The sequence below is a fragment of the Leptidea sinapis genome, chromosome 15 (genome assembly GCF_905404315.1).
Source record: "Leptidea sinapis chromosome 15, ilLepSina1.1, whole genome shotgun sequence".
Classification (NCBI taxonomy): domain Eukaryota; kingdom Metazoa; phylum Arthropoda; class Insecta; order Lepidoptera; family Pieridae; genus Leptidea; species Leptidea sinapis.
The window spans coordinates 5,659,765-5,687,650 of NC_066279.1; the positions used below are offsets into that span (position 1 = coordinate 5,659,765).

At 38.9% G+C, this 27,886-nt stretch overlaps 4 protein-coding genes across 7 annotated transcripts in view; 2 read left to right on the top strand and 2 right to left on the bottom strand.

Moving 5' to 3' along the window:
- LOC126968231 (cuticle protein 21-like) lies at nt 1-26,172 on the top strand. Of its 3 annotated transcripts, XM_050813107.1 has the most exons (4): nt 1-35; nt 158-471; nt 25,530-25,716; nt 25,799-26,172. In XM_050813107.1, the coding sequence occupies exons 1-4, from the start codon at nt 24-26 to the stop codon at nt 26,045-26,047; spliced, it is 762 nt and encodes a 253-aa protein (XP_050669064.1). In that variant the 5' UTR covers nt 1-23; the 3' UTR covers nt 26,048-26,172. The 3 variants fall into 3 exon arrangements, with proteins under 3 accessions (XP_050669064.1, XP_050669065.1, XP_050669063.1); XM_050813108.1 differs by lacking the exons at nt 25,530-25,716; nt 25,799-26,172 and adding an exon at nt 738-1,053 and having other exon boundaries at nt 158-655; XM_050813106.1 differs by lacking the exons at nt 1-35; nt 158-471 and adding an exon at nt 24,986-25,053 and having other exon boundaries at nt 25,195-25,716.
- Nucleotides 5,542-6,607, top strand: LOC126968252 (cuticle protein 7-like). The gene is made up of 4 exons (XM_050813139.1): nt 5,542-5,576; nt 5,739-5,923; nt 6,032-6,203; nt 6,286-6,607. The coding sequence occupies exons 1-4, from the start codon at nt 5,565-5,567 to the stop codon at nt 6,532-6,534; spliced, it is 618 nt and encodes a 205-aa protein (XP_050669096.1). The 5' UTR covers nt 5,542-5,564; the 3' UTR covers nt 6,535-6,607.
- Nucleotides 10,242-11,221, bottom strand: LOC126968235 (cuticle protein 18.6-like). The gene is made up of 3 exons (XM_050813113.1): nt 11,194-11,221; nt 10,661-11,113; nt 10,242-10,578 (listed from the first exon to the last, which is right to left on the bottom strand). The coding sequence occupies exons 1-3, from the start codon at nt 11,203-11,205 to the stop codon at nt 10,330-10,332; spliced, it is 714 nt and encodes a 237-aa protein (XP_050669070.1). The 5' UTR covers nt 11,206-11,221; the 3' UTR covers nt 10,242-10,329.
- The window catches only part of LOC126968232 (cuticle protein 21-like), a 12,318-nt gene continuing 2,482 nt past the window's right edge, over nt 18,051-27,886 (bottom strand). The window contains exons 1-3 of one of the 2 annotated variants that reach the window (XM_050813111.1): nt 18,982-19,009; nt 18,449-18,901; nt 18,051-18,366 (exon numbers count right to left, since the gene is read on the bottom strand). In XM_050813111.1, coding sequence (XP_050669068.1) covers nt 18,118-18,366; nt 18,449-18,901; nt 18,982-18,993 — 714 coding nt within the window. In that variant the 5' untranslated portion in view covers nt 18,994-19,009 and the 3' untranslated portion in view covers nt 18,051-18,117. Of the gene's footprint in view, nt 18,367-18,448; nt 18,902-18,981; nt 19,010-27,886 lie in introns of those variants that run through there. The other variant, XM_050813110.1, reaches the window with a different exon arrangement.

The window sequence follows — 27,886 nt, forward strand, 5'->3', positions numbered from 1 at the left end:
ACATTTGCATCAAATAAATCAACATGTATTCCAAAGTGAGTGTGGTTCAACGTGTTTTGGCGTTTGTAACACATTTTAATTAACTAACGACATACCGCTCATTATTTCTATATTATAACTGAAAATGTTCAATAAAAATTAATAATTATTCTTGCAGATTTTAACGCTGAGCGCCGTATTGGCGGTTGCATCCGCTGGACTTGTCCCCGCTGCTCACTACAGCCCAGCTTCTGCCGTCTCCTCCCAGAGCATTGTTCGTCACGAGCAGCCCATCGCCGTAGCTGCACCAGTCGCCTACCACTCAGCCCCCGTCGCCTACCAAGCCGCCCGCGTCGCCTACCAAGCCGCCCCCATCTCTTACCAAGCCGGCCCTGCCCGCTACTCGTCCGCCGCCGCCGTCTCCTCCCAGAACATCGTCCGCCACGCCCAGCCCCTCGCCGCTGCTGTAGCGTACCGCGCAGCACCCATCGCCTCTGTATCATACGGCGCCCCCGCCCGCTATTCCTCTGCCGGCGCTGTCTCCTCTCAGAACATCGTTCGTCACGGCAGCTCAGCCGCAGTGCTCGCCGCGCCCGTCCACTACGCCGCCCCCGCGCCGGTCGCCATCGCTCACGCCGCCCCCGCCCAGGTCCACACCGTCGTCGAGGAGTACGATGTGAGTAGCGGCCCCGTGTGACGTCATCACTCTTGTATCGACCGGCTTCTCTATTGACCCGAGTGTATTGCATGTGTTTCAGGCGCACCCCAAGTACGACTTCGCCTACTCCGTAGCGGACGGCCACTCCGGTGACAACAAGTCTCAGCACGAGAGCCGCGACGGCGACGTCGTGCACGGAGAGTACTCGCTGCTGGAGGCTGACGGTTCCGTGCGCACAGTCCAGTACACCGCTGACCCGCACAACGGATTCAACGCCGTCGTCAGCAACTCCGCTCCCGCTCATCAAGCCGCTCCCGCTCACGGACCCGTCTATGCTGCTCGTCATTAAATCTCACAAAACTATAATTTAGTAACAACGAATCCTATTTATTGTAAATAAAATCAACAAACTGAAACTTTTCCTTTTTATTTGTAACTTCTCTATACATTTTACTACTTAAACGCTACAATAGACAGTATTTATTATACTTTAAATATTTTGCATTTGAAACATACACACTAAAATATTGATACAGATAATAAAAACTAACCAAATTTTTGGATTATCTCAATCTCTCTCTTTTCGAGTGTTGAATGTTTTCAAATGTGAAGGTCATGAGAATAACCAATAATTCCAAATATTATATTTAAAAAAAACAAAAGTTAGAGGCAAATGCTCACAGTGAGCAATCACTTATTACCCTATTCTTCTATTAAAATTTTAAATTACACTAACTTGTAAGTTACGTGGGTAACACTGAAAATGTTTAGAACTGGCCAGTTAGAAACATTGCTAATGAAAACTTTTTTGGAATTTCAATTTAAGAACTTTTTTACTTTTAGTATATTTATTTGTCATTTGTTTTTGTGAATTGGCGGCAAATCTAAAAGTCTTCTTACACGTGAAAATGAACCTAATGCGAGAAAATTTTCAGTCAATGATTTATTATGACTTTCGTTGTGGGCTTACTCATCAACAAAGCTATGATAGGCTGCGATTAGATAAGAGTGGTTCCATAGAATGCGACGATGTGTAGAGAGGAACGGAGATTACTTCGAAAAACAATATTAACAACAACAAGATTCTACATTAAGCCGTTTTTCATTATCTAAACATTTTCAGTGTTACCTAGGTATAATGTCAAGTTTGTCGAGACGGTATAGTTTCAAAACAGTCATTACTTTATAAAAGGAAACTTGAACCCTTGAATGGCTGCTTAAGGCAAGACTGTATAGAAAATCTTTAGAGTTAAATTAAAAATAGTATTTATAAATGAAAATTAAGTGTTTGTAGCCATTTCGCACTTATTTGCTTATTAGCCCAATTAAATACTATGATTACAATTAAACAAAACAAACTTTATAGCTACTTATATAATTACATTAAATTAAAACTATCTTTTCGGGGAAGTGTACCATGAATACTGACAGTACTACCACGTTGAATATCTAGGTGGATCCGTTCCGTCCTTCCCTGAGCCCAAGCCACCAGGGTCATTCCATCAGGATGCTTGCCATTGCGGCGAGTAGTGCTATTTGGCTCTAAAACATCTTCATTAATGCTGGCATGATGACTGATGCGGCTTGCCGATTGTAGACCGGATAGCCCATGACACCCAAGAGCTTCTACTTGTACACCATTGAATATTTAAACTGAAGAGAATTCTAAAAAAACGCGTACACCTTCCTTAAAGGCCGGCAACGCTCTTGTGATTCCTCTGGTGTTGTAAGAGAATGTGGGCGGCGGTGATCACTTAACACCAGGTGACCCGTACGCTCGTTTGTCCTCATATTCCATTAAAAAAAACATATCTACCCGCGGCATTTTTACCGTTGCTTAGAAAATTACTGGGATAATTATCAACTTGTCTCAAAGTGACAGTTAAGATGTCGGTCGCTATTTATGGTCTTTCAAGAATGCTGAGAATGAGCGACCCACATTGTAATAGGCAGAGCGCATTATTTACTATCAGGTGAATGTCTCGTCACATTTTTCTCAAAAAATGTTACTGTTACTTCTGTAATGTCTAGCACAGTACACATTGCACATACATTTATTTGAAACAATCAGATTTTCAAAAAAACTCTTGCATCATATATTTATTATTTAAGAGAACGTGAATAAGAGGCATAAAAGGCATTTATATTCTCAATTTATGTTTTTTATTTTATTGATTCCCTTAGAATTCTTTTTGATGTCATTTCTAATATACAGTATACTACTATAATATAATACCAAGACAATGATGTTTTGAATGCAATCTTATCCGGGGATTTTACTATCCGAGTTCCCTCGACCTCTATTCGTAAAATGTAAAATAATTCGTATTTTTTTTTTGCGCCCAGATAGTGGAAAAGGTCTCCCCTCCTGATCCTGGTGAATGCTCACGCGTACTAATTACCAGCGCAGCTGCAGCATAAGTCTGCGTTAGTTATGTGGGACTCACGTAAAACCTAAGTGCCTACCCACTAAATACTACCTGTGGTTGGCTTTGGGCAATGTGCCCTCTAAGCCTTCATCGGAAGCGACCATCTCTTGGGAATGAGAGGCGCAAGCGGTACTCCCATGGGAGTCTTTGCTGGGGTCGAACTGAAGGTGCTATCTAATTGGGACTTTAGAAGGATGATCACAAATGGGAGTTGAGACTACATATTGTATCTGGTACCTGGTAATCGAGGTCAGACGAAAGTTTGATAGAGGAGATAGAGCGTGTTAATTGGAACGAGTGATACGCCCCTAGGCTTCACTCGTACCGCACAATGTGGTAAGCGTTAAGTAAGTTGGTAATTCGTAATTCAAGAGCTCCCGATTAAATACTCCTATACTATCATACAATAATAGGTGAGTTCTTGGACAGTGAAAACCCCGACCTCAGGTAAAACTATAATTGTTAAAAACCAACCACTTATACAAATACCGATATAAAATATAATTTTATACAAACAAGGTTAATAAAAACTAAGAAATTCATAAATTCCTCAAAGTTAATGCGCATTACATTACATAACCCGAAATACTCGTACATTTATCTATAATAAAAATGCTTACGAATGGCTTAGATTTACTATTAAAATACGCCTCGCATACTTTGTTTTGAAGTATATGCCTTCGGCTTCCACCTACATATACTTTAACTTTTTTTCCCATTAAATTTTGTTCGTTATAGTCGTATCTTTATCTATATATAGCAGTATCCATTAGCTCTTAACCAACTCACCTATCATCATCGTCATCAGCTGGAAGATGTCCACTGCTAGACAAAGGCCTCCCCCAAAAATTTCCACGACGATCGGTCCTGCGATGCCCTCATCCAACGTATTCCGGCGATCTTGACCAGATAATCGGTCCATCTTGTGGGGGCCCACCAACACTGCTTCTTCCGGTACGAACTCACCAATACTAAAATATAATTTATGTTATGTTATATAAATAAAGAATTGTTTCCTTTTTGTATCCTTATTTTGCATGCACTTTATGTACCAGTGGGAGGCTCCTTTGCATCGGATGCCGATTAGATTTTGGGTACCACAGCGGCGCCTATTTCTGCTGTGAAGCAGAATGTATAAGCATTATTGTGCTTCGTTCTGAAGGGCGCCGTAGATAGTGAAATTACTGGGCAAATGATACTTAACATCTTACGTCTCAATGTGAAGAGCGCAGCTGTTGTAGTGCCGCTCAGAATTTTTAGGTTTTTAATAATCCTGAGTGGTACTACATTGTAATGGGCAGGGCGTATCAATTACAATCAGCTGAACGTACTGCTCGTCTCTTCCCTTATTTTCATAAAAAAAAAATCCATTTTCATTCCAACTCTATCGACACTTTCCTCCTTTGATTCATAACTCTAGATTACAATTATTTTCAAGTAAGTTCAATATGATCTATACTGGCCGCAAACTAAAACCAATAAAGCTAACAACATTAAGTGAGAGGCTCCTTAGCGCAGGATGTCAGCTTGATAGACCCGTTTAAAAGTACCATTTGAACAGCGCCGTAACTAATGGATTTACTTGGCTTATGAAATTTAACAACTTACGTCACAAGATCAAACGCGCAATTATTATACCACTGAGAATCTTGAGATTTTCAAGCAATTTTCAAGCCAGGTAACATTCTAGCGCTCTGCAATGCGCAGGTCCAGCTACAAATGGAGTATCGATGTCATCTCTAGGCTGGTGAACCCCAGTATCAGCTATAGCAATTTGACAACGGTGACTGATGCTCGAAATGTCGCAAACCCAGTGCTCTGTGAACGGCTAGACCACTTGGCGTTGCATAGAGACGTCGCGTCGCTTCATTGTATGTCTTCTACCGCATTTATCACGGTCAGTGTTCCGAAGAGCTGTTTTACGTCATTCCTGCCGCCGAACTCCACCTTCGTATGACACGCCACAAATTTGAATGTCATGCCCACCACCTAGACGTGTGGCGTTCCTCCACAGTGCGGTACCAAAGGAACTTTCTTCCACGTTCAACAAAACTATGGAATGAGCTTCCTTGTTTCCAGGACGATACGAGATGAGTACCTTCAAAAAGTGACTTCCATTTTCTAAAAACTCCAGTGATTCCTCTGGTAATACATGAGAATGTGGGCAGCGTTAATAACTTAACATTGAGTGACCCATACTCCTGTTTGACCTCTATTTTATATAAAAAAAACTACATTATATCTACGGAACTTTATAATAAGAGAATTGCATTAACAGATTAAAAAGCACTAGAAATTGATAAAAATACATTTATTTGTAACTTAGTACATTGTCGTTCAAATTAATTTGCTTGTTATAAAATTATAAAATCTCTCAGGGTAAAAGTTGAGCAAGGTTAACGGGTCAAGTCGTTGCATTTCTTAACAAAATATCTCTATATAAACAAGTCCTTTCAAAAGCAAATTATCAGTTGTTCAATTGAATCAAATTAACCAACATGTATTCCAATGTAAGTGCTATCTTAAAATTTTAATTAATCCTTTTTAAATATTCAGTGGCGGTAAAACACTCTATAAATAGAGCATTAATTTTATATATAAACCTTTCGACCTTTATAATTGCTCCTGGTCATAGCGAGAACAGGATCACTATTAGAGCTTATCTTTTACAGATACTAACATTGAGCGCCGTATTGGTGGTTGCATCCGCTGGACTCGTCCCCGCTGCTCACTACAGCCCAGCTTCCGCTGTCTCCTCCCAGAGCATTGTTCGTCACGAGCAGCCCATCGCCGTAGCTGCACCAGTCGCCTACCACTCAGCTCCCGTCGCCTACCAAGCTGCCCCCATCTCCTACCAAGCCGGCCCCGCCGCCGCCGTCTCCTCCCAGAACATCGTCCGTCATGAACAGCCCCTCGCCGCTGCTGTAGCGTACCGCGCAGCGCCCATCGCCTCAATATCGTACGGCACCGCCCCCGCTCGCTACTCCTCTGCCGGCGCTGTCTCCTCTCAGAACATCGTTCGTCACGGCAGCTCAGCCGCAGTGCTCGCCGCGCCCGTCCACTACGCCGCCCCCGCGCCGGTCGCCATCGCTCACGCCGCCCCCGCCCAGGTCCACACCGTCGTCGAGGAGTACGATGTGAGTAGCGGCCCCGTGTGACGTCATCACTCTCGTCGCGACCGGCTTCTCTATTGACCCGAGTGTATTGCATATGTTTCAGGCGCACCCCAAGTACGACTTCGCCTACTCCGTAGCGGACGGCCACTCCGGTGACAACAAGTCTCAGCACGAGAGCCGCGACGGCGACGTCGTGCACGGAGAGTACTCGCTGCTGGAGGCTGACGGTTCCGTGCGCACAGTCCAGTACACCGCTGACCCGCACAACGGATTCAACGCCGTCGTCAGCAACTCCGCTCCCGCTCATCAAGCCGCTCCCGCTCATGGCCCCGTCTATGCTGCTCGTCACTAAATTCTTAGATAGACCAAATACTAATTAATTAACAACGAATCTTATTTATAATAAAGAAAAGCAGTAAACTTTCTTGGCGTTATTTTTATAATTTAGTTCAGCATCTAGTACTTTAAAGCACCATGTGCCATGTTTGAAATGTTTATTTTAAGTCCAAAGAGAAACTTAGACAAAATTTCTTGCGCAATAATTATGAAATTCATTTAAGAGTAGTGAGATTAGCACTAGAGACAACGTTTTGAGCACGATGAAAATGCCATCCAATCCAATTGACTGACACATTACACTGCGAAATGGTTGGTGATATCTTCCCATTGCCGTCGAGAGTCGACTCAGAGGCAAAAAAAGTAACCGCCAGTAAGTGCGGGCCAGGGTGTCATTCCCCAACAGCTGACAAAGTTACCAATGAGAGCTTTCAACAACAGCTTAAGCTTGGGTGTTTCGGACCTGTCTCTTGAAAGATTCTGGCAGGAGTCATTTGCCGATTGAACTGTCTGAAGGCACGGTTATATTTCCCTTCTAGAATTTTGCTGTTCGGATATAAACAAACCACAAGTAATGTGGAAGCATATTAAACAGAATAATCAATTCACTACGAAAAAATAATACTCATTACCATCTCACCTTGCAAATCCTAATGAAATTAATAATAGCTTCCTTAACATTCCAGGCAGTGCTGAGATTCCTCTGTCTACTTTGACATATTATGAGTTCGATCGCCATAGTGACTCTGTTTTTGATTTTAAACTTGTAAATGAACATACGCTATTTCAGACTTTGAATGAGTTGAAATCGCAAGCCGTGGGAATTTATGGCAATACATCCTTGTCGTCAAGTAAGTTTCCAAACTTATTGCCTCATGCCCTAGTGCGTCCTATACTGGATGACGGAAAGGATTTTATTACTACTTGATTACTCGCGCGCATTTTATTCCATAAATTTGAGTCTGCTGGTCTTCAAACTAAGTTACTATGGATTTAGTCAGAAAGCAATAAAATGGTTCCCCAGTTACCTGAGTAATCGAACCCACACTGTAGTCATTACACAGGAAGATGGAAGTAGATCTTTCTCTGATTGTAATGCTCTTGAGCTCGGAGTACAGGGATCAATATTAGGACCGCTATTACTTTTCTTGTACAGTGCAGATGTAGTAAAAACATTAAACATTGCAAATATGAAATATATGCAGATAATATTCAACTTTACATATCTTTCAAGCCAAACGAGATGTCAGATGCAGAAAAATTATTTTTTTCAGATATCAGCCAAATCTATTCTTGATCGGTAAATAATTCACTGGTTCTTAATCCATCTAAGACCAAATATATGATCCTGGGAACCCTAAATTCGTTGAAAAAATTTAACGTTTCAATCATAAGATAGTTATTAATAATAAAGTTACTGAGCGAGTTCATGAGGTTCGTAATCTAGGAATAATATTGGAAGAGAATCTTAGATTCGAGAAACATATAAACTCTACTGTTGCGTACTGTTTTTATCGTTTAAAAGTACGCTATCGCATTAGGAACTATTTAAATACAAATCTTCGTGACTACGACTACGTTCCTAGACTACGAGCTCACACCAAAACAACTATGCAGCGAGTGCAAAATGCCTGCGCTCGGTTTTGTTGGAATATTCCACACATATCAGAGAGTGAGTGAGACAGATGTGAGTATCTTAGAGAAGCCAATATTCTAAACATGGAAAGCCGCGGACGGCTACACTTCGCTTGTATGATTTTTGGAATTATAAAGACAATAACGCTAGCATTTCTCTATTTAATGTGTCATCCAAGATAGGTTGGTCACTACATATATAGTTATAGGCGAGATGTGCTTGAGTTGTTAGGAGGCGAAAGGGGAGAGCGGGTCGCGGTGGAAGGACACCGATTCCAAAAATCACAATAATCGTGACTATAATTAGATTAATTAGTTACATTGTATAAAAATACGCAATTATTTTTATACTTTTTAGAGCATATTATATCTATTGTTTTGAAAGAGTGTTGATTTTTTGGTAATTCTTTTTTTTCAAATGAGTAGCACTTTTTGACTTTCAATAAATGATTTTTTATCCTATTTTGAATAAAGATATTTCAATTTGAATATAATCCGTTTCTGCATTACTACTATGGGAACGACATGCATAATCTAAGTACCGCCTTAAATATGTAATATATTATACAGATAGTGAGTCAACTCCTGTGTGCGGTTTCTTGTCTCTAAATATTATAACGGTGTCTTCACGTCTAGTCGCAAGAAGATGCAAGTGTTGTCACAACAACTTGCTATAAGATTGTGATGCATAGCCATTTATAGCACATAGCACAGGTATGTATCACTCCTTAATACGAGTACCGCTTGCATTGGAATGAATCGGTACGGCCGCAGAAGGTGTGGTGCGTGCAATTTATGGTATAATATAAAATAAAATAAATAAATAAAATCATTTTATTGCAGGTTAGGGGCCCTTAAAAACATGTTTACATATAAGTAATCAGATTATTTAAATAATTAATATAAAATAAAGGTCATTTAAAAAAAAATAGTCATTTTACGTTAGGGTTCTGGTGTACCCTTAGACAGTGTTTGTAAAACATATTGTAACGGCGTACTACTCCGGGACTCCATCGTCCGCAAACATGCCTGACGCGCTACAATACCTCGGCATTTTTAATTAAATACGAAGAGTATCATTATATTGCACCCTGAGGATGTTAAAGGATCTTGGTGTAGTTAATCTATAATTGTGAAGTATAGAAATTCTCAAAGTACACTTTAAACAACGTTACTTTAACATCTTCAGAGCACCGAAAAATTGGCAAGCGAGCATGTTGCAACGTATTGCCAGTGGCCTTCGCTCTCGTTCTATGTCAAAGTCGTCCCTTGAGGACCCCGTCAGCATGTGTTCAAGATACCTGAACTGTTGCACAACCCGAACTGGTGTCCCATCTAATAAAACTGGTGATATCTTCTCAGGAAACCAGCTCTAAAGATCAACATTTCTGATATGCGTATATAGTATTTTAATCCATGTCTTAAGGCGTATCTTTCGCAAATCGATACTAATTTATGGAGACCATTTATTGAGTGGCTAAGTAGCACCATGTCATCAGCGTTGTTTAAGTTGTTAAGACAAACTCCGTCAATATGACAACCGATGCCAGTACCACTTAACTCCCCAATAAGGTCATTAACGTAAAGATTGGACAGGTCCGGGGAGGTTAGCCCCCACACCCCGCCCTGACGTGCACCGCACTCTAATCTAAACTCACTAGAGGCTGTGTCGCCCCAACGCACAATGTTGTTTGAGTCCCGTACCAATATCTTATCAGCCCGACGTTACCGCTACGGATAATAAATTTTAAATAACAAGATCAAATGCACGACTCAGATCCAGGATACAAGCATAAACCGATGTTGCACGACTTTTATAATAATTCACTTCATGCTTCAGAGACAGAATTGCCGAGTCTGTACAGAAATTTGTATTGCATTATCTTGTTATGCTGTTTATTAGTTCTGAAAACTATAAATGAAAAATGTAAAGATATCATTCATGAATTCATTTTTAATTATATTTAATTATATAGATTACTGTCAATCAATATTATTTACAGATCTAAGAATAATACGTACGTTATAAGCATAGCGATTTAGTTTACACTCGTGATGAGAAAAGACAGATGAAATAAAAAATAATGCTAAAGTTTACTGCTTTTATTTATAATAAATAGGATTCACTGCTACTAAATTAAATAAGATGAGAACATATTTTGGTCTAACTAGAGATTTAATGACGAGCAGCATAGACGGGGCCGTGAGCGGGGGCGGCTTGATGAGCGGGAGCGGAGTTGCTGACGACGGCGTTGAATCCGTTGTGCGGGTCAGCGGTGTACTGGACTGTGCGCACGGAACCGTCAGCCTCCAGCAGCGAGTACTCTCCGTGCACGACGTCGCCGTCGCGGCTCTCGTGCTGAGACTTGTTGTCACCGGAGTGGCCGTCCGCTACGGAGTAGGCGAAGTCGTATTTGGGGTGCGCCTGAAACATATGCAATACACTCGGGTCAATAGAGAAGCCGGTCTATACAAGAGTGATGACGTCAGACGGGGCTACTACTCACATCGTACTCCTCGACGACGGTGTGGACCTGGGCGGGGGCGGCGTGAGCGATGGCGACCGGCGCGGGGGCGGCGTAATGGACGGGCGCGGCGAGCACTGCGGCTGAGCTGCCGTGACGAACGATGTTCTGAGAGGAGGAGGCGGCGCCGTACGACACAGAGGCGATGGGCGCTGCGTGGTACGCTACAGCAGCGGCGAGGGGCTGGGCATGGCGGACGATGTTCTGAGAGGAGACGGCGGCGGCGGACGAGTAGCGGGCGGGGCCGGCTTGGTAGGAGATGGGGGCGGATTGGTAGGAGACGGGGGCTGATTGGTAGGCGACTGGTGCAGCTACGGCGATGGGCTGCTCGTGACGAACAATGCTCTGGGATGAGACGGCAGAAGCGGGGCTGTAGTGAGCAGCCGGGAGAAGTCCAGCGGAAGCAACCGCTAATACGGCACTCACAGAAAACACCTATAAATAATAATATTATTAATTATCTTACGCAGTGTCTTTGTTACCAATTTATAAATTTTATTTTATTTCCAACGTACAGTTTTGAACATGTTGAAATGAATATTGGATTGCTACTGATACTGATTAAGGACTTGATCATAATTTATATACTTACTAAAGATTGTAAAAGACAAGGTCACCGTGATGCCGACCTGTATTGGACACTTCTCTACGACATAATAATAATTCGGTGAAAGTTAATTTTGTATAACTTTATTATATCTTCAAGAGGTCGGAATGTGTATTTATTATAGTATTTCCATACTATGTAGCTCTTCCTTAGAGTTGTAACTAACAAGAAATCAGTACAGATGACTGTTGTTTGATTTTGCCGCTTCGTAACTAAAAGTTTAATTAGGCTTGGCGACTTCTTTGTACAGGATTTCGACGAGGTGATTTTTTCAAACTGTAAGCATTATTGTGTTACGCCGTAGCTAGTCAAATGACTGCTCTGAATGAAACTTTATATCTTGTAATTGACATTTCTATTTGTAACAAAGATAAAACTGAAAATAAAATTTTATGAAGATGCTAGACTCCAAACCGTGACCTCTTGCGTTCCGTGGGAGCTCTTTCTAACTGAGCCAATCGTTCAAGTGACGTATCGTTGATAAATCTTGTATATCTTGTTCAACTATCAGGTTATGGCTTCATCTACAGGATCTATTTTACAGTTGATAACTTGCTCATCCCCAATATTTGAATACAAGATTTCACTTGATGTCCAGCAAAACATCCTGAAGGCCGATTAAAGAAGCACTGGAAAGACTATATCAAAGGAAACCATGATTAATTATAATTATAAGAAATCATGATTAAGCCCAGTTTTTGAACGCATATTTATTGAAGGCTTAACATAAAAAACTGGCCATTTGCGTATCTAATTTCGTGCAGTGTAGGGGTTTCGTCGTTCCATAATAGTTTTGATACTAAGACTAAAATTTGTTCATGACTTAACGGCTGGTAACGGTTAGAAACATGAAACAACTTCAAGTACTATTTGTATTGAGGCTTTTAAATTTTCTATTATATTGCTGCTAGTATAAGAAGTTAGCCTATAATAAGAATGCTTTCCTGACAAGGTAGGTAATGTAAGGTAAGCTTCCCTAATAGTTGTAGATGTCGTACGTACCTATATTTTGTCACATACTTGATTTGCGGTGATAAATGATAAACTTTACTTTACCAGTGGGAGGTTCTTTTGCACAGGATGCTGGCTGGTTAATGGGTACCACAACGGCGCCTATTTCTGTCGTGAAGCAGTAATGTGTAAACATTACTGTGTATTAATGAGACTTGACGAGCGCAAGTGTAGTGCCGCTCACAATTTTTAAGTTTCCTGAGCGGCATTGCATTCTAATGGGCAAGGCGTATCAATTTCCATTAGCTGAATGTTTAGCTCGTCTCGTCCCATATTTTCATAAAAAACTTTTGGGAACTTATTTCTTTCCATAACCTTGGGTCCTTAAATTAAGCCTATGTAACAACAGATAGACAAACGGTAAATTATGGTGAGTCTATACGGTGTGCTTGTTAACGACGCAAACTTTTGAAATCGCAAATATAGAAATCCCATGAACATACAGGCTGTCATATTGAAAAGGTACAGGTATGACCTTGTCTTTTATAATCTTTAGTAAGTGTGTAAATTATGGATCAAGTATATATCAAAAATAATATAATACAATCAAAATAGGTTATACTTTACTTGAGTTTTTAAACCTACAAATTAGTTTAGCAATAAATTCAGTCAACCAAGATGGGCGCAGGATACTGAAATATGTATAAATTTATTTTAACTGGAAGTCCTCTTAAGTCTAGGTTATTCATAAGTGACATTCCTCCGTTATCAAGGGCAATACAATGATCTCCATTTTTTTCGAGAGAAGTGAGATTAGAATATAATAGAATAGAATAAAAAATTATTGATAACAAACCACCACTACACAATTATTATATACAATTATATATAAAAACAAACCAGAATGAGTAATTAAGTATTAGAACTAACTAATAAAACCAATTGAATATTACAATTTATTACTAAAGATTAGCACTAGAGACAACGTTCTGAGCACTATGTAATACCAGCCAGTCCAATTGACTGACACATGACACTGCGAAATGGTTGGCTATGTCTTTCCGTTATCGTTGAGAGTCGACTTAGAGGCAAAAAAAGGAAAACTCCAGTAAGTGCGGGCTAGGGTGTCATTCCCCAACAGCTGGCGGAATTTACCAATTTACCAATACCGCCTTTCAACAACACCTTAAGCTTGGGGGTTTCGGACCTGTCCCTTAAAAGATGCTCGCCGATTTTGGCAGTGATTTGCTGATTGAACTGTCTGAAGACATGGTTGTATATCCCTTTTAGAACTGTGCAGTTCAGATTTTTTCTATCCAACTACATCAGCAACCCAGGCTCGATATGACTGCTGTATGCCGTTAGCTGCTTCTTTAACCGATGCAATGAATCAAGGCATTAATCTTCCCGTTAGAGACACTACAGAATTTGATATGAAAATATCCATCACTATGGCACAAACACTGGGATCATCAAAAGTGAAACCATGCTTACTAGCCAAGTGCCAAACGTGGTTGTTTGATACTGTTCTGCGACATGGACGTTTAATGGACACTTTAACCCAGACCAGATAATGTCCGGACGTCCCAAGAGAAGCGTTGACGGAGACCTGTAATTACTATTTGTTATTTGTTGTCTCCAAAAGTTCCAACGAGGAAGCCATGTGCTGAAGCATGATCCACGTGGGTGATTCAGCCAATGTCGACCCCATAGCCCATTTTGGTGAACCTGGTCTCGGAGCTAAAGGTTCCGGCTTCGAATTTTAATGAAGTAAACATCTTAACTGTTGCCTCTCAATATATTATTGGTAAAGTTTTGTCTATACAAAGGCAATTAAGTGAATTTGTTACAAACTTTCATAACCATTATGTTAAGACCAGGAAAAAACATAAACTAATAATGCCTACTACTCGGCCAAGTCAAGTAGTAGGCATTATAAGTTTATTTAAGTCTTTTATGGGGCGATGTATTATATGGTTTTACAACGAAATCCCAGAAAAATGTTAAAAGTAAATGTAGTACGAAATTCAAACGAATTGTTATAGAACGTTTGTGTGGTAAAGTTTACTATAACATAAATGATTTTCTTAATGTTACTACAGATTACCAATGATCGCAAAGCAGAGAGCGTAAGCATAGGTAATAAATAGTATTGTACGATATTATATTGTCACCATATTTTTATGAATAAAAGGAGCCTGCTATGTTTCATGTGCCCGTTCAACACAGGTCTGAGGCATACTTTTTCAAATGGGTGGTAGTTTTTGACTTTCAATAAGCGATATTATAACCTATTTTGAATAAAAATATTTGAATTTGAATTTAATCCGCTTCTACATTACTACTACGGGACCACCAGTCATAATCTAACTAGTGCCATAAATATGTTGTCATATATTTTATGTTATTTATTGTTATGTTATATATTATCAGGTAGTGGGTCAATTCCTGTCTCTAAATATTATAACGGTGTCTAAACGTCTAGTCGCAAGAAGATGCAAGTGTTGTCACACAAACTTGCTATAAGATTGCTTTCCTTAGATCCTTAATACGAGTACCGCTTGCAATGGAATGAATCGGTACGGCCGCAGATGGTGCGGTGCGTGCAATTAATGGTATAATATAAAATATAATAAATAAATATAATCATTTTATTGCTGGTCAGGGACCCATAAAAAACATGTTTACATATAAGTAGTCTGATTATTTTAAAATTATAAAAAATACAAAAGTAAAATTAAGGTAATATAGAAAAAAATTAATAGCCATTTTACGTTAGGGATCTGGTGTACCCTTAGCCAGTGTTGGTAAATCACATTGTCAGGGGATGCCTGAGCGACTACTTTAATAATCTTATTATAAGAATTATGGACGGTTGCGCTACAATACCTTAGCATTTTTAATAAAATACGGGCATCATTATATTGTTCCCTGAGGATGTTAAAGGATCATGTTGAACCGTATTGCCAGTGACCTTCGCTCTCGTTCTATGTCAAAGTCATCGCTCAGGGACCCCGTCAAGATGTGTCCGAGATACCTGAACTGTGGCACAACCCAAACTGGTGTCCCATCTAATAAAACTGGCGATATCCTCTCAGGACCTTTACCAGCTCTAAAGATCAACATTTCTGATATTCGTATATCGTACTTTAATACATGTCTTAAGGTGTAACTTTCGCAAATCGATACTAATTTACGCGAGACTCAGATCCAGTAAACATGCATAAACGATGTTTCACGACTTTTATAATAATTCTCGGCAAAAAAAGCGAGACAAAATTGCCAAGTCTGTAGAGAAATCCGCATTGCATTATCTTTATATGGTGTTTATTAGTTCTGAAAAATAAAAATGACAATGTATAGGTATCACTCATGAATTCATTTTTAATTACACTGGCCTTGAAAAGTAAGTATCACTCTTTTAAAATTGGGATAACGTTTTAAGCTCACAAGATATACTTTCGAAATAAAAAAGAATCCAAAGAGAATTTAATTTTGTACATAAAAACTTTATAGTCGGTAACCTTATTTTAAGAATTGGCTGAAAAAACGTCCACTTTTTCAAAGTGGACGTTTCCGAATTACAATTTTACCATTCACATTTTTATTTCTGTTTTAAATTTTTTTCAAGATCGATGGTTCTTGTTTTAAAAATTTATGCTAAAAAGCACATAACAGTTATTTATCATGCCTCTTTCAGTTGAAGAATTTGCTAGGATCATGGCTTTCCTGGAACTAGGCATCAGTATGCGTCGCACTGCAACAATGGTGGGTGTGACGGTACGAACGGTCCAGAAGGTAAAGCGAAAGTACGAAGAGACTGGACACCATCTGAGGAGACCTTGTAATGGCAGACCCAGGTGTACCAGTGCCCGAGAAGATCGTTATATTATTTCCACTGTGTTAAGAAATCGCCACCAAAATGCAGTTGAAGTCCAGCAACAGCTACTTCAGACCCGGAGGGACTACATTAGTGACAGTACAGTAAGAAGAAGACTTGCTGAACCAAATTTGAAACCCCGAAGACCAGCGAGTGGCCCAAAACTCGAGAGACAGCATCGAGTAGCGAGACTGCAATACGCCCGTGAACACATGCAGTGGGTCAATAATTTCTTTGCAGATGAGTCTAGATTCTCCCTTTACACTTCTGATGGAAGGCGAAGTGTTCACAGGCGACCTGGTGAGAGATTCCTTCAAGCCTGCATCTCAGAAATAGTCCAATACGGTGGAGGCAGTGTACATGTATGGGCTGGCATATCTTCAGAAGGTCGCACAGAGCTAGTAGCCATAGGAAATGGCACCCTCACTGGGCAAAGATATGCTCAAGAGATTCTCAATGAGTATGCAGGGCCGTATTTAGCAAATATGGGTGATGGATCGATGCTGATGTGTGATAATGCCCGGCCACACACGGCTCATATCGTACAAGAGTATATTCAGGAGGTCGGTATCAGCGTGATGGCTTGGCCATCAAGAAGTCCTGATCTCAATGGTAGAAGAATGGGAGAATATTCCCCAACATCGGCTCCGAAACCTAGTGTTCAGTATGCCAAACCGGCTCGAAGCTGTAATCAGAGCTCGAGGAGGCAATACCAGTTATTAAGAATTAAATAACATGTCATACATTTTAGTTGAATTTTTTTACACTAAACTAAAAATGTATATTTTCATTGTTTTATCTTTTTTTAGTTAAAAATGTAACTAATGTATAATTTTAGTTTCTAAGAATTAAAGCCTATAAAATTTGCAACAAAACGTTTTTAATCTTAAATCTCTACCTTCTTTAGTTAAGAAAAAAATTTAATTTGAAAAGTGTGATACTTACTTTTGCAGGCCAGTGTATATAGATTAATTTACTCTTCAAACAAAACAAATCTTATAACTATACTAGCTGGCCCAGCAAACGTTGTATTGCCGATATTAAAATCGCGAAACAAAAGTAACTGTTGATCGTAGATGGGTGAAAATATGTAGTTGTATGTATTTTTTAATGCTGACTTAAAATCAAACAAATTAAAAAAAAAGTAAAAAAATTATAAAAATAATCTTGTGGACCCCCCTTAACATTTAGGGGGATGAAAAATAGATGTTGTCTGATTCTCAGACCTACCCAATATGCACTCAAAATTTCATGAGAATCGCTCAAGACGTTTCGGAGGAGTTCAATTAACACCATGACACGAGAATTTTATATATTAGATTTACAATACTATGACTACATAAAATTAAAACTATCATTACGTGGAAGCGTACCAAGAATACTGGCAGCATTACCGCGTTGGATAGGAAGGCTGATACGTTGACCGAAATAGCTGCCAGCGCTTGGATTTCCAGTCGCCTTATTGAGGCGCGAAGATTGTATTTTCAACATTCTCCGCGCCTCTGGGCCCCACGGGCAAAGTGTCTCGACACCAAACGGCACAAAGATGTATGACTCGTTGAGACCAACATATTTGCGACGCTTGCTGTCTTCGGGAGTCGAAGCAACAGCCCCAGTACCAACTGACGGTGCTTGGACATGAGAAGGAGCCAGAGTGTCGACGCAAGTCGCGTCCCACACTAGCGTCATTCCATCAGGACGCTTGCCATCGCGGCGGGTATTACATTTGGCTCTAAAACAGCTGGTATATTAAGAGCGGCAAATGCCCTGTGGATGACTTCATTAATGCTAGCGTGACGACTGATACGGCCCGCCGATTTATTATATAGATTACTGTCGAAATATTATGTATAGATCTTAGAATAGTACGGTATAAGCATAGCGATTGAGTTTACACTCGTGATGAGAAAAAACAGATAAAATAAAAAATAATGTTAAAGTTTACTGTTTTTATTTATAATAAATAGGATTCGTTGTTACTAAATTATAGTTTTGTGAGATTTAATGACGAGCAGCATAGACGGGTCCGTGAGCGGGAGCGGCTTGATGAGCAGGAGCGGAGTTGCTGACGACGGCGTTGAATCCGTTGTGCGGGTCAGCGGTGTACTGGACTGTGCGCACGGAACCGTCAGCCTCCAGCAGCGAGTACTCTCCGTGCACGACGTCGCCGTCGCGGCTCTCGTGCTGAGACTTGTTGTCACCGGAGTGGCCGTCCGCTACGGAGTAGGCGAAGTCGTACTTGGGGTGCGCCTGAAACATATGCAATACACTCGTGTCAATAGAGAAGCTGGTCTATATAAGAGTGATGACGTCACACGGGGCCGCTACTCACATCGTACTCCTCGACGACGGTGTGGACCTGGGCGGGGGCGGCGTGAGCGATGGCGACCGGCGCGGGGGCGGCGTAGTGGACGGGCGCGGCGAGCACTGCGGCTGAGCTGCCGTGACGAACGATGTTCTGAGAGGAGGAGGCGGCGCCGTACGACACAGAGGCGATGGGCGCTGCGCGGTACGCTACAGCAGCGGCGAGGGGCTGGCCGTGGCGGACGATGTTCTGAGAGGAGACGGCGGCGGCGGACGAGTAGCGGGCGGGGCCGGCTTGGTAGGAGATGGGGGCGGATTGGTAGGAGACGGGGGCTGATTGGTAGGCGACTGGTGCAGCTACGGCGATGGGCTGCTCGTGACGAACAATGCTCTGGGATGAGACGGCAGAAGCGGGGCTGTAGTGAGCAGCCGGGAGAAGTCCAGCGGAAGCAACCGCTAATACGGCACTCACAGAAAACACCTATAAGTAATAATATTATTAATTATCTTACGCAGTGTCTTTGTTACCAATTTATAAATTTTATTTTATTTCCAACGTACAGTTTTGAACATGTTGAAATGAATATTGGATTGCTACTGATACTGATTAAGGACTTGATCATAATTTATATACTTACTTAAGATTGTAAAAGACAAGGTTACCGGGCTACCAACCTCTATTGGACACTTCTCTACGACATAATAAGAATTCGGTGAAAGTTAAATTTGTATAATGTTAATATATCTTTCTAGAGGTCTATTTGTGTGTTTTAAATAATAATATTCCCATATTTGCTCATCCTTTGCCTTGTAACTTACAAGCAATCAGTACAGCTTTACCAATTCCTGTTGTTTGGTTTTGCCACTTTGGAACTTAGAGTTTTGTTATGGTTAGGTTAGGGACGATAAGCATAATTGTGTTACGCTTTCAAGGATGCCGTAGCTAGTCAAATTATAATAGCCGTAACAGTTGATAACTTGATCAACCCCAATATTTGCATATAAGATTTCATTTGATGTCCAACAAAACATTCTGAAGGCCGATTAAAGAAGCACTGGAAAGACTATATGAAAAGAAACCATAAATTATTATATAAAAACAAAAATATCTAGGTTAGATATACTTCAATGGAATGTCAACTGCTTTTATCGGCGTAAACAAAGACTAAAAATTTTATTACATGAATGGAACCCTAGTTGTATTTGTCTACAAGAATCTAACTTTAAAAATAATTGTTGTCATCAAATCTCAGGATATAATGCTATATTTAAAAATAGAAATAATATTTCCCATGCAAGTGGGGAGTAGTGTCTTATATTAGGTCTAATATTTTTATATCAGAAGTCAATCTTAATACGAATTTAAAAGCCGTTGCATGTATTATAAATTTTCCTACCAAAATGACTGTATGTAATATTTATTTACCAAATAGTGTTGCTTTAATCGAGCAAGATTTGATCGATTTAATCAATCAACTACCGAAGCCATTTCTTTTAATCGGTGATTTTAATAGCCATACTTTATCATGGGGGAGTTATAAAAAGGACTCTCATGGTAAAATTATCCTCAATATTCTAGATTCATACAATGACATTACTGTATTAAATGAAAATCGTCCCACTCATTTAAATGTCGCCAATGCTACAACTAGCGCGATTGATTTAGCGTTATCATCGTGCGCTATTGCTCCATTGTTTCAGCAGAATGTGTTAGATAACCCCCATGATAGTGACCACTATCCTATTATATTAAGCCATTCATCTTCTTCGGAAGAAAATAGTTCTCACGTTCCTAAATGGATTTTTCTAAAATTGGGATATATATATAAATCGCTTATAGATAAAGGGATTGGAGAATTATGTGATATTCATTTAGTTAATGAAACTACGATTGATTTATGTTTATCTAAATTTAATAATTTAATAATTGATTCCGCAAACCAAGCCATTCCAAAGTCGCGTGGTAGTAAAAATAATCGAAAAAAATTGCCTTGGATTACAAATGATTGTATTACTGCTATAAAAGATTACAAAAGGGCACATAGAAATTATCTAAAATTTAAGTCAATCGAATATTTGATTAATTATAAAAAAACAAGATCATTTGCTAGAAGACTCTTGAAAGAAACTGAGCTTAAATCCTGGCATGACGACACTTCTTCAATAACTCCTCAAACTCCGTCTTCAGAAATCTGGAATAAAATAAACAGGTTAAGAAATCGTAATATAAATACACTTTCCCCTTTCTTACTTGATGATGATTTAAATAAAATTACAAACAATATTGATAAATGTAACGCTTTAGCAAAAAACCGAGCAAAAAATTCGTCAAATTCTAATTATAGTAATGAATTTATCTCACATACCTCAAATATTCACGTTGATTTAGCTAGCAATATAGATAATAGCACTATTCTAGAAGAGGAAAACACAATAAACAGCTTACTTACCATTGAGGAGCTTCATTTTGTTTTAAGAAGCTATAAAAATTCTTCTCCCGGCCCTGATCGTATTCCTAATTGCCTAATTAAGAATCTGCCAAAAACTTGTATATCATATCTCTTAAAGTCATGCAATAAAATTTGGCAAAATAATTTATTTGCTGAGATATGGCGTACATCGATCATTATTCCTATTCCAAAACCAGGCAAGGATCATACCCGTCCTCAAAATTACAGGCCCATTGCTTTGTCATGTAATCTTTGCAAAATATTGGAAAAAATTATTGCAAATCGCATTCGTTGGAAATTAGAACACGAAAAACTTATATCACATAAATTTCGTTCGACTAATGACCATTTAGTGTTACTAGATTCAGCTATTTGTGACGCTTTAGCTATAAAGGGTCACCTATTAGCAGTATCAATGGACATTGAAAAGGCTTACGAAATGGTTTCAAAAAAGGTAGTGCTTCGTACCTTAAAACGTCTTAAATTTAGAAGCAATGTAACAATGTTTATAAATAATTTTCTATCCAATAGAAAAATTAAAGTTAAAATTAACAACAAATATTCTGATCCTGTTGAAATCGATAATGGACTTCCTCAAGGTTCTGTAGTCAGTGTAATTATATTTATTTTAACTATTAATGATGTCCTTACTGTCATAAAGTCTCCAGTCAAAGGTTTGCTTTTCGCTGATGATTTAACTTTGTATTGCATTGGTAAAAATAATTATACATCTATACAAATGGTTCAAAATGCTCTCAGTTCAATACAGAAATGGTCTCACGAAAATGGCTTCAAGTTTCCTAATCTAAGACAGAGTTCATAATATTTTCTAGACAAAATAATCCCTTCGATAATGTAACACTACATCTTAATGGCCATCCGCTTACTAGAACTTATTTATCACTTATTTATAATATCGTATTAAGATACTCGGTATGCTATTTGATAGTAAACATACGTGGAAAGCCCACATTAAAAAGTTAAAAGCCGACTGTTTAAAACATTTAAATATCATTAAAGTTTTGTCGTCTACCACGTGGGGTTCTAATAAAAATTGTTTGATAAATGTTTATCGTGCTATAATAAGATCTAAGCTTGATTATGCATCAATAATTTATGATTCATCCAATAAAAATTCATTAAAAAGTTTAAATTCAATTCAAAATACGGTCTTAAGGTTATGTCTAGGGGCATTCAGAACTAGTCCCTCTATAATCCTCCTAATTATAGAATCAGGTGAACTTCCTCTGTGGCTTAGGAGAATCAAGCTTTGTCTTTCTTATGCGTATAATGTTACTTCAACTCCGTTAAATCCTGTTAACCATATTATTTCGGTCGAACATCTACGTAACTTACTTCAGACAGAAGTAAGACTGCCAGTTCCACTTAGATTACGCCTTAAAAAATACTTGAATACTTTAAATATTTCCCTACCTAAATTATTTGCTCGACATATTCATCCTATTCCCCCATGGACAAAAAGCAATGTTTGGAGTGGATTTATCCCTCAGCAATTTTAGTAAAGAATCCACTGATGCTTTATTTTATCGTAAAAAATATTTTGATCTACTTGAAAATTACCGTGACTATAAATTAATATACACAGACGGATCTGTAACTGATAACGGAACCGGCTGCTCCATTATTCTCGAATCTGATTCCACCGCAATTAGTTTACCTAAACAATTTTCTATATTTCTCTGTGAATCCTATGCAATTTACTGTGCCATCAAAATGATTTTAACAAATCCCGTAAGCCCAAAATATGCGATTTTCACTGACTCGAAGTCGTCCCTTTTAGCTATTCAAAACTGCTTTTCTGAAAACCATCTAATACAATTGATACACTCTGTCGTTTTTCAGTTGAAAGAACTATCAGTTGATGTAATAATGATATGGCTACCCTCTCACCAGGGAATAGACGGTAATGAAAAAGCCGACAAAGTGGCCAGGGAAGCTAGTTTGATGCCCAGCAATAGTAATGAAATACCTATCATACTTCTTGACGCCAAACGCGAATTATACAATGTAATAAATCTTACGTGGAACCAAAATTGGAATACTGAAACTTCTAAATTGCACTATTTCAGGAGAGATGTTTTTGAAGGTGAAACCAAATATATTTTAAAACTTAATAGAAAAGAACAATGTATATTAACACGTCTGAGAATAGGCCATACCAATGCATCTCATGTACATTATATCACGAAAAGCACTCCTAAGTCTTGCCTTAGATGTAGCTCACCATTTACAGTCAAACATGTTTTGTTCAAATGTGCTAGTTATATTTGTGAAAGACAAATGTTTAACCTAAGTAGTGATAGATAACTAATATTAAGTGATCCTGATATGTATTGTAATGTTCTACGATTCCTCAAATTTTGTAATCTTTTTAGTTTGATATAATTATTGTATTTGTGTTTGTGGTCGCTGATAACCTTGTTGTTCTAAGCGACCTTAAATAAAGGAGAAAAAAAAAATTACAAAGTGAAATAAAACTTTTATGTTATCAAAAATAAATTTATAGTCCGTATTAGTAGACTTTCCTCTACCAAGAGATCGGTATGTACGCGAGTGAAACCGCGAGACATTTCTAGTAACTTAATAAAAAGTAATGCATTTTTATATACTACTAGCTGACCCACCAAACGTTGTATTGCCGATATTAAAATCGCGATACAAAAGTAACTGTTGATCATAGATGGGTGAAAAGTTGAAGTTGTATGTATTTTTTAATGATGACTCATAATCAAACAAATTAAAAAAAAAGTCAAATAAATTAAAAAACAAATTTCGTGTGGACCACCCTTAACATTTAGGGGGATGAAAAATAGATGTTGTCCGATTCTTAGACCTACCCAATATGCACTCAAAATTTCATGAGAATCGGTCAAGCTGTTTCGGAGGAGTTCAATGTTTAACACCATGACACGAGAATTTTATATATTAGACTAGCTGACCCGACAGACAATGTTCTGTATATAATAAATAAAATAATGCTTTTATATGAATTTGTCAATAATATATCATAACATCAAAAATTACTTTGTAAAATATGCACTCTGCTGTTGTAATGAAATTGTTTCACAGCAGAACTGTCAAACTGTGCGTCAATAAATTCTCTCATAGAAATTATGTATGGACACATCAAAGGAAAAACAAATTTGTTGTTTTTATTTAATTTAGCAGCATTTTCCTATTTATTCACCTTTTAACCCTTCTCTGGACTTACACAAATAATTCAAGACCTAAATTTGCCAAATCGGTCCAGGCGTTCTCGAGTTTTAGCGAGACTAACGAACAGCAATTCATTTATATGTATATAGATAGATAGATAGATTACACATTCAAATTCAAATATTTCATTAAAAATAAAATTCAAAATAACTTATTCAACGTCAAAAACTACCATACATTCAAAATACACTGCCTCAGACCTGAGATCAACGGAACAATAACTAGAAAAATCAGAATGTATAAACATAACTTATATTTTTTTTTTATGAAAATAAGGGACGAGACGAGCAGGACGTTCAGCTGATGGTGATTGATACGCCCTGCCCATTACAATGTAATGCCGCTCAGGATTCTTGAAAAACCCAAAAATTCTGAGCGGCACTACAATTGCGCTCGTCACCTTGAGACATACGATATTGAGTCTCATTTGCCCAGTAATTTCACTAGCTACGAAGCCCTTCAGACTGAAACACAGTAATTTAATTAGTTAATTTTGTTAGTTTACACATTATTGTTTCACGGCAGAAATAGGCGCCGGTGTGGTACCCATAATCGAGCCGGCATCCTGTGCAAAGGAGCCTCCCACTGGTAAAATTTAATTAGTTCTGGTATTGATAAGTGCTGTCAATCAAATTCAATAATAAGTCCATTGATCAACATACAACTTGGTATATTAAAATTAGGTTGTTCAGAACACAAATTAGTATAAAAATATTCAACCTTTGTTCATACATTGTCAGAAATTAAATATATTATTAAAATTTTAACTAGAGTACTTTCACCAATTGGTACCCGTGTCTGAAGCAATTTCGTAATAAAAATCCAGTTTTATAACACATCGAATACAAGTTGACCTTAAAGTTCAAAGTTAGTAACTATATAAATCGATTTTTGCGAGTAGAAATTAACATTCACACATCAACCTTAACACAAAATGATCTCAAAAGTAAGTGCACTATTGACTATGAATAATTATGTTTTATTTAAATATATATCTTCATACATAAAACAACTTTTGTAATAAAGCCGGCAAACTACAATAAAATCTTTAAATATATTTCATTTAATAACTAATATTTATTCTCAGATCTACAGCGTCAGTGCCATTTTGGCAGTAGCTTCGGCTGGACTTCTCCCGGCTGCTCACTACAGCCCCGCTTCTGCCGTCTCATCTCAGAGCATTGTTCGTCACGAGCAGTCTCACGCAGTTGCTGCTCCAGTCGCTTATCAAGCCGCCCCTATCGCCTACCAAGCCGCCCCTATCGCTTATCAAGCTCCCCGCGTCGCCTACCAAGCCGCTCCCATCGCCTACCAAGCCGGACCCGCCCGCTACTCGTCCGCCGCCGCCGTCTCCTCCCAGAACATCGTCCGCCATGAACAGCCCCTCGCCGCTGCTGTAGCGTACCGCGCAGCACCCATCGCCTCTGTATCCTACGGTGCCGCCCCCACCCGCTACTCCTCTGCCGGCGCTGTCTCCTCTCAGAACATCGTTCGTCACGGCAGCTCAGCCGCAGTGCTCGCCGCGCCCGTCCACTACGCCGCCCCCGCGCCGGTCGCCATCGCTCACGCCGCCCCCGCCCAGGTCCACACCGTCGTCGAGGAGTACGATGTGAGTAGCGGCCCCGTGTGACGTCATCACTCTCGTCGCGACCGGCTTCTCTATTGACGCGAGTGTATTGCATATGTTTCAGGCGCACCCCAAGTACGACTTCGCCTACTCCGTAGCGGACGGCCACTCCGGTGACAACAAGTCTCAGCACGAGAGCCGCGACGGCGACGTCGTGCACGGAGAGTACTCGCTGCTGGAGGCTGACGGTTCCGTGCGCACAGTCCAGTACACCGCTGACCCGCACAACGGATTCAACGCCGTCGTCAGCAACTCCGCTCCCGCTCATCAAGCCGCTCCCGCTCACGGAGCCATCTATGCTACTCATCACTAATTATGTACTGTGAGCAAAACCTGTTCCATACCTCATAAGTGAAGTGAAGAAGTAAAATAAGCTCGTTTGTGTTCAAGATGTGTAAATATTGATAAGGAAAGCCAATAAATAAGCTATTATTTATACTCTGGAATTTAATTTTCAAACATCATTATCCCTTCTCTACATAAACTTTAATAAAAGAGGGAAATTTTTTTTCGCATATATGAACATATCGTAAAAAAATCTCTTCTGCTGTACTATTTGTATCTGCTGGTTTTGACGTGAAATCAATTGTGACATTTATGGACCTAACTATTGGTTTATGCGTTTTAATCTCACTCTCTCACCGCACTTTTGTCACTCTGTTACGGATAAAATGGACGCTTTTTTTGGAATGGAGGAGAAAGATCTACTGATAGTAGTTACAAAATAGGATAAGAACTAGGAATCGACTTTAAAATAGTTTTGACCAATTTGGAAAAAGCTAGGCATACAACAAAGCTCGATATTTGGGTGCTATAACATTTGCGACTTTTTTAAGGAAGCGTAATGTAACTGAATCAATTTTGAAGAGATACTGTTGATTATTTAATTTAATTGATTTGAAGATGGCGTTTGACACAGTAAGTCATTCAATCCTTGAAACTAAACTTTATAACATAGGAATAACCGGCAATGCATTTAAAGTCTTCGAATCGTACCTCAGTTATCGATATCAGATTGTAAAAATTGGTGACCATTGTGAACCCTTTCCAGTAAGTTTCGGTGTACCACAGGGATACATCCTGGGGCCCTTACTCTTCTCAATTTATATAAATGATATCGTTACATAAATGAATGGATAAATTCAACGTTAACATTATTACATCATATTATGTTCTCATGTAAGTGACAATATTATGTTTTATAATGTATGTAATGAGAAAATAAATATGTGTAATAATAAATAATAAATAATAATAATAATAAGTGGATCACGTACGACAAGAACGTCTGAAAAAGATCAGAGTTAACGTCGGTGAGGCTTCACAGACAGCGGCAAAACCCAAGCTATCTGTAACAAGGTAATGCAGTGTGTATGATAACATTGGAATGGCGTTGTTCATTATGAGTTATTCCACCGGGCAATACCATCGATTCAGATCTACTGCTAGCAACTTAAACAAATTATATTTAAGCAAGAAGTTCAAAGAAAGCGGCCCTAATTTTGCACACTTGCTCAGCCACTCAGCAAAAATTAAGAGAGTTTGACTGGGATTGGCATTCATTCGCTCTTTAAAGAATAAAGCTCTGACAACCTTCAGATTTCCACCTATTTCGGTCATTTCACAATTCTCTAGGCAGTTTCAAGTTAACATCAAAAGAGGTGAGCCAAACTACTTGTTGCTTTAGTTGATCAGAAGTTCAAAAATTTCTGTAGCAACAGGATCAGATAACAATCTACAAGATTACAAAAACTAATCAATAAAATTGCATATATTCTAAATAAGCTTTGAAAAAAATGTCTTTAGCTTTATATAAAATGCAAAACAAACATTGTCTACATTCAATTATAAAGTATAGTCTGTAACATTTAATATATTTTCTTTTAAGTGTTGTAATTTTGTTGGTTTTCGTTTTTACTATACCAGTTTATTTCAATTATTCTACGCTTTTTTGCAATAAAGTAGAAACAGAATATAATAATAAATTATAGATAGCGAAAAATGAATGTATTTTATAGTCTTAGATACAATAAAACTAATAAATAATACAATTAATTACTTATAAATAAAGAAAGAATCCACATCCTTAATTAATTACACAGCTCGAGAGCTAAAAAATGAGGAAAGTGAGGATTATTAAAAGTCGCGCCTG

Coding starts and splice junctions, on each gene's coding strand:
- LOC126968252 (XM_050813139.1), top strand. Junction 5,924..6,031: donor GCTGCCCCCATCTCCTACCA/AGCCGGCCCCGC, acceptor AATATCGTACGG/CACCGCCCCCGCTCGCTACT. Junction 6,204..6,285: donor CCGTCGTCGAGGAGTACGAT/GTGAGTAGCGGC, acceptor CATATGTTTCAG/GCGCACCCCAAGTACGACTT.
- LOC126968235 (XM_050813113.1), bottom strand. Junction 10,579..10,660: donor CCGTCGTCGAGGAGTACGAT/GTGAGTAGTAGC, acceptor CATATGTTTCAG/GCGCACCCCAAATACGACTT.
- LOC126968231 (XM_050813106.1), top strand. Junction 25,717..25,798: donor CCGTCGTCGAGGAGTACGAT/GTGAGTAGCGGC, acceptor CATATGTTTCAG/GCGCACCCCAAGTACGACTT.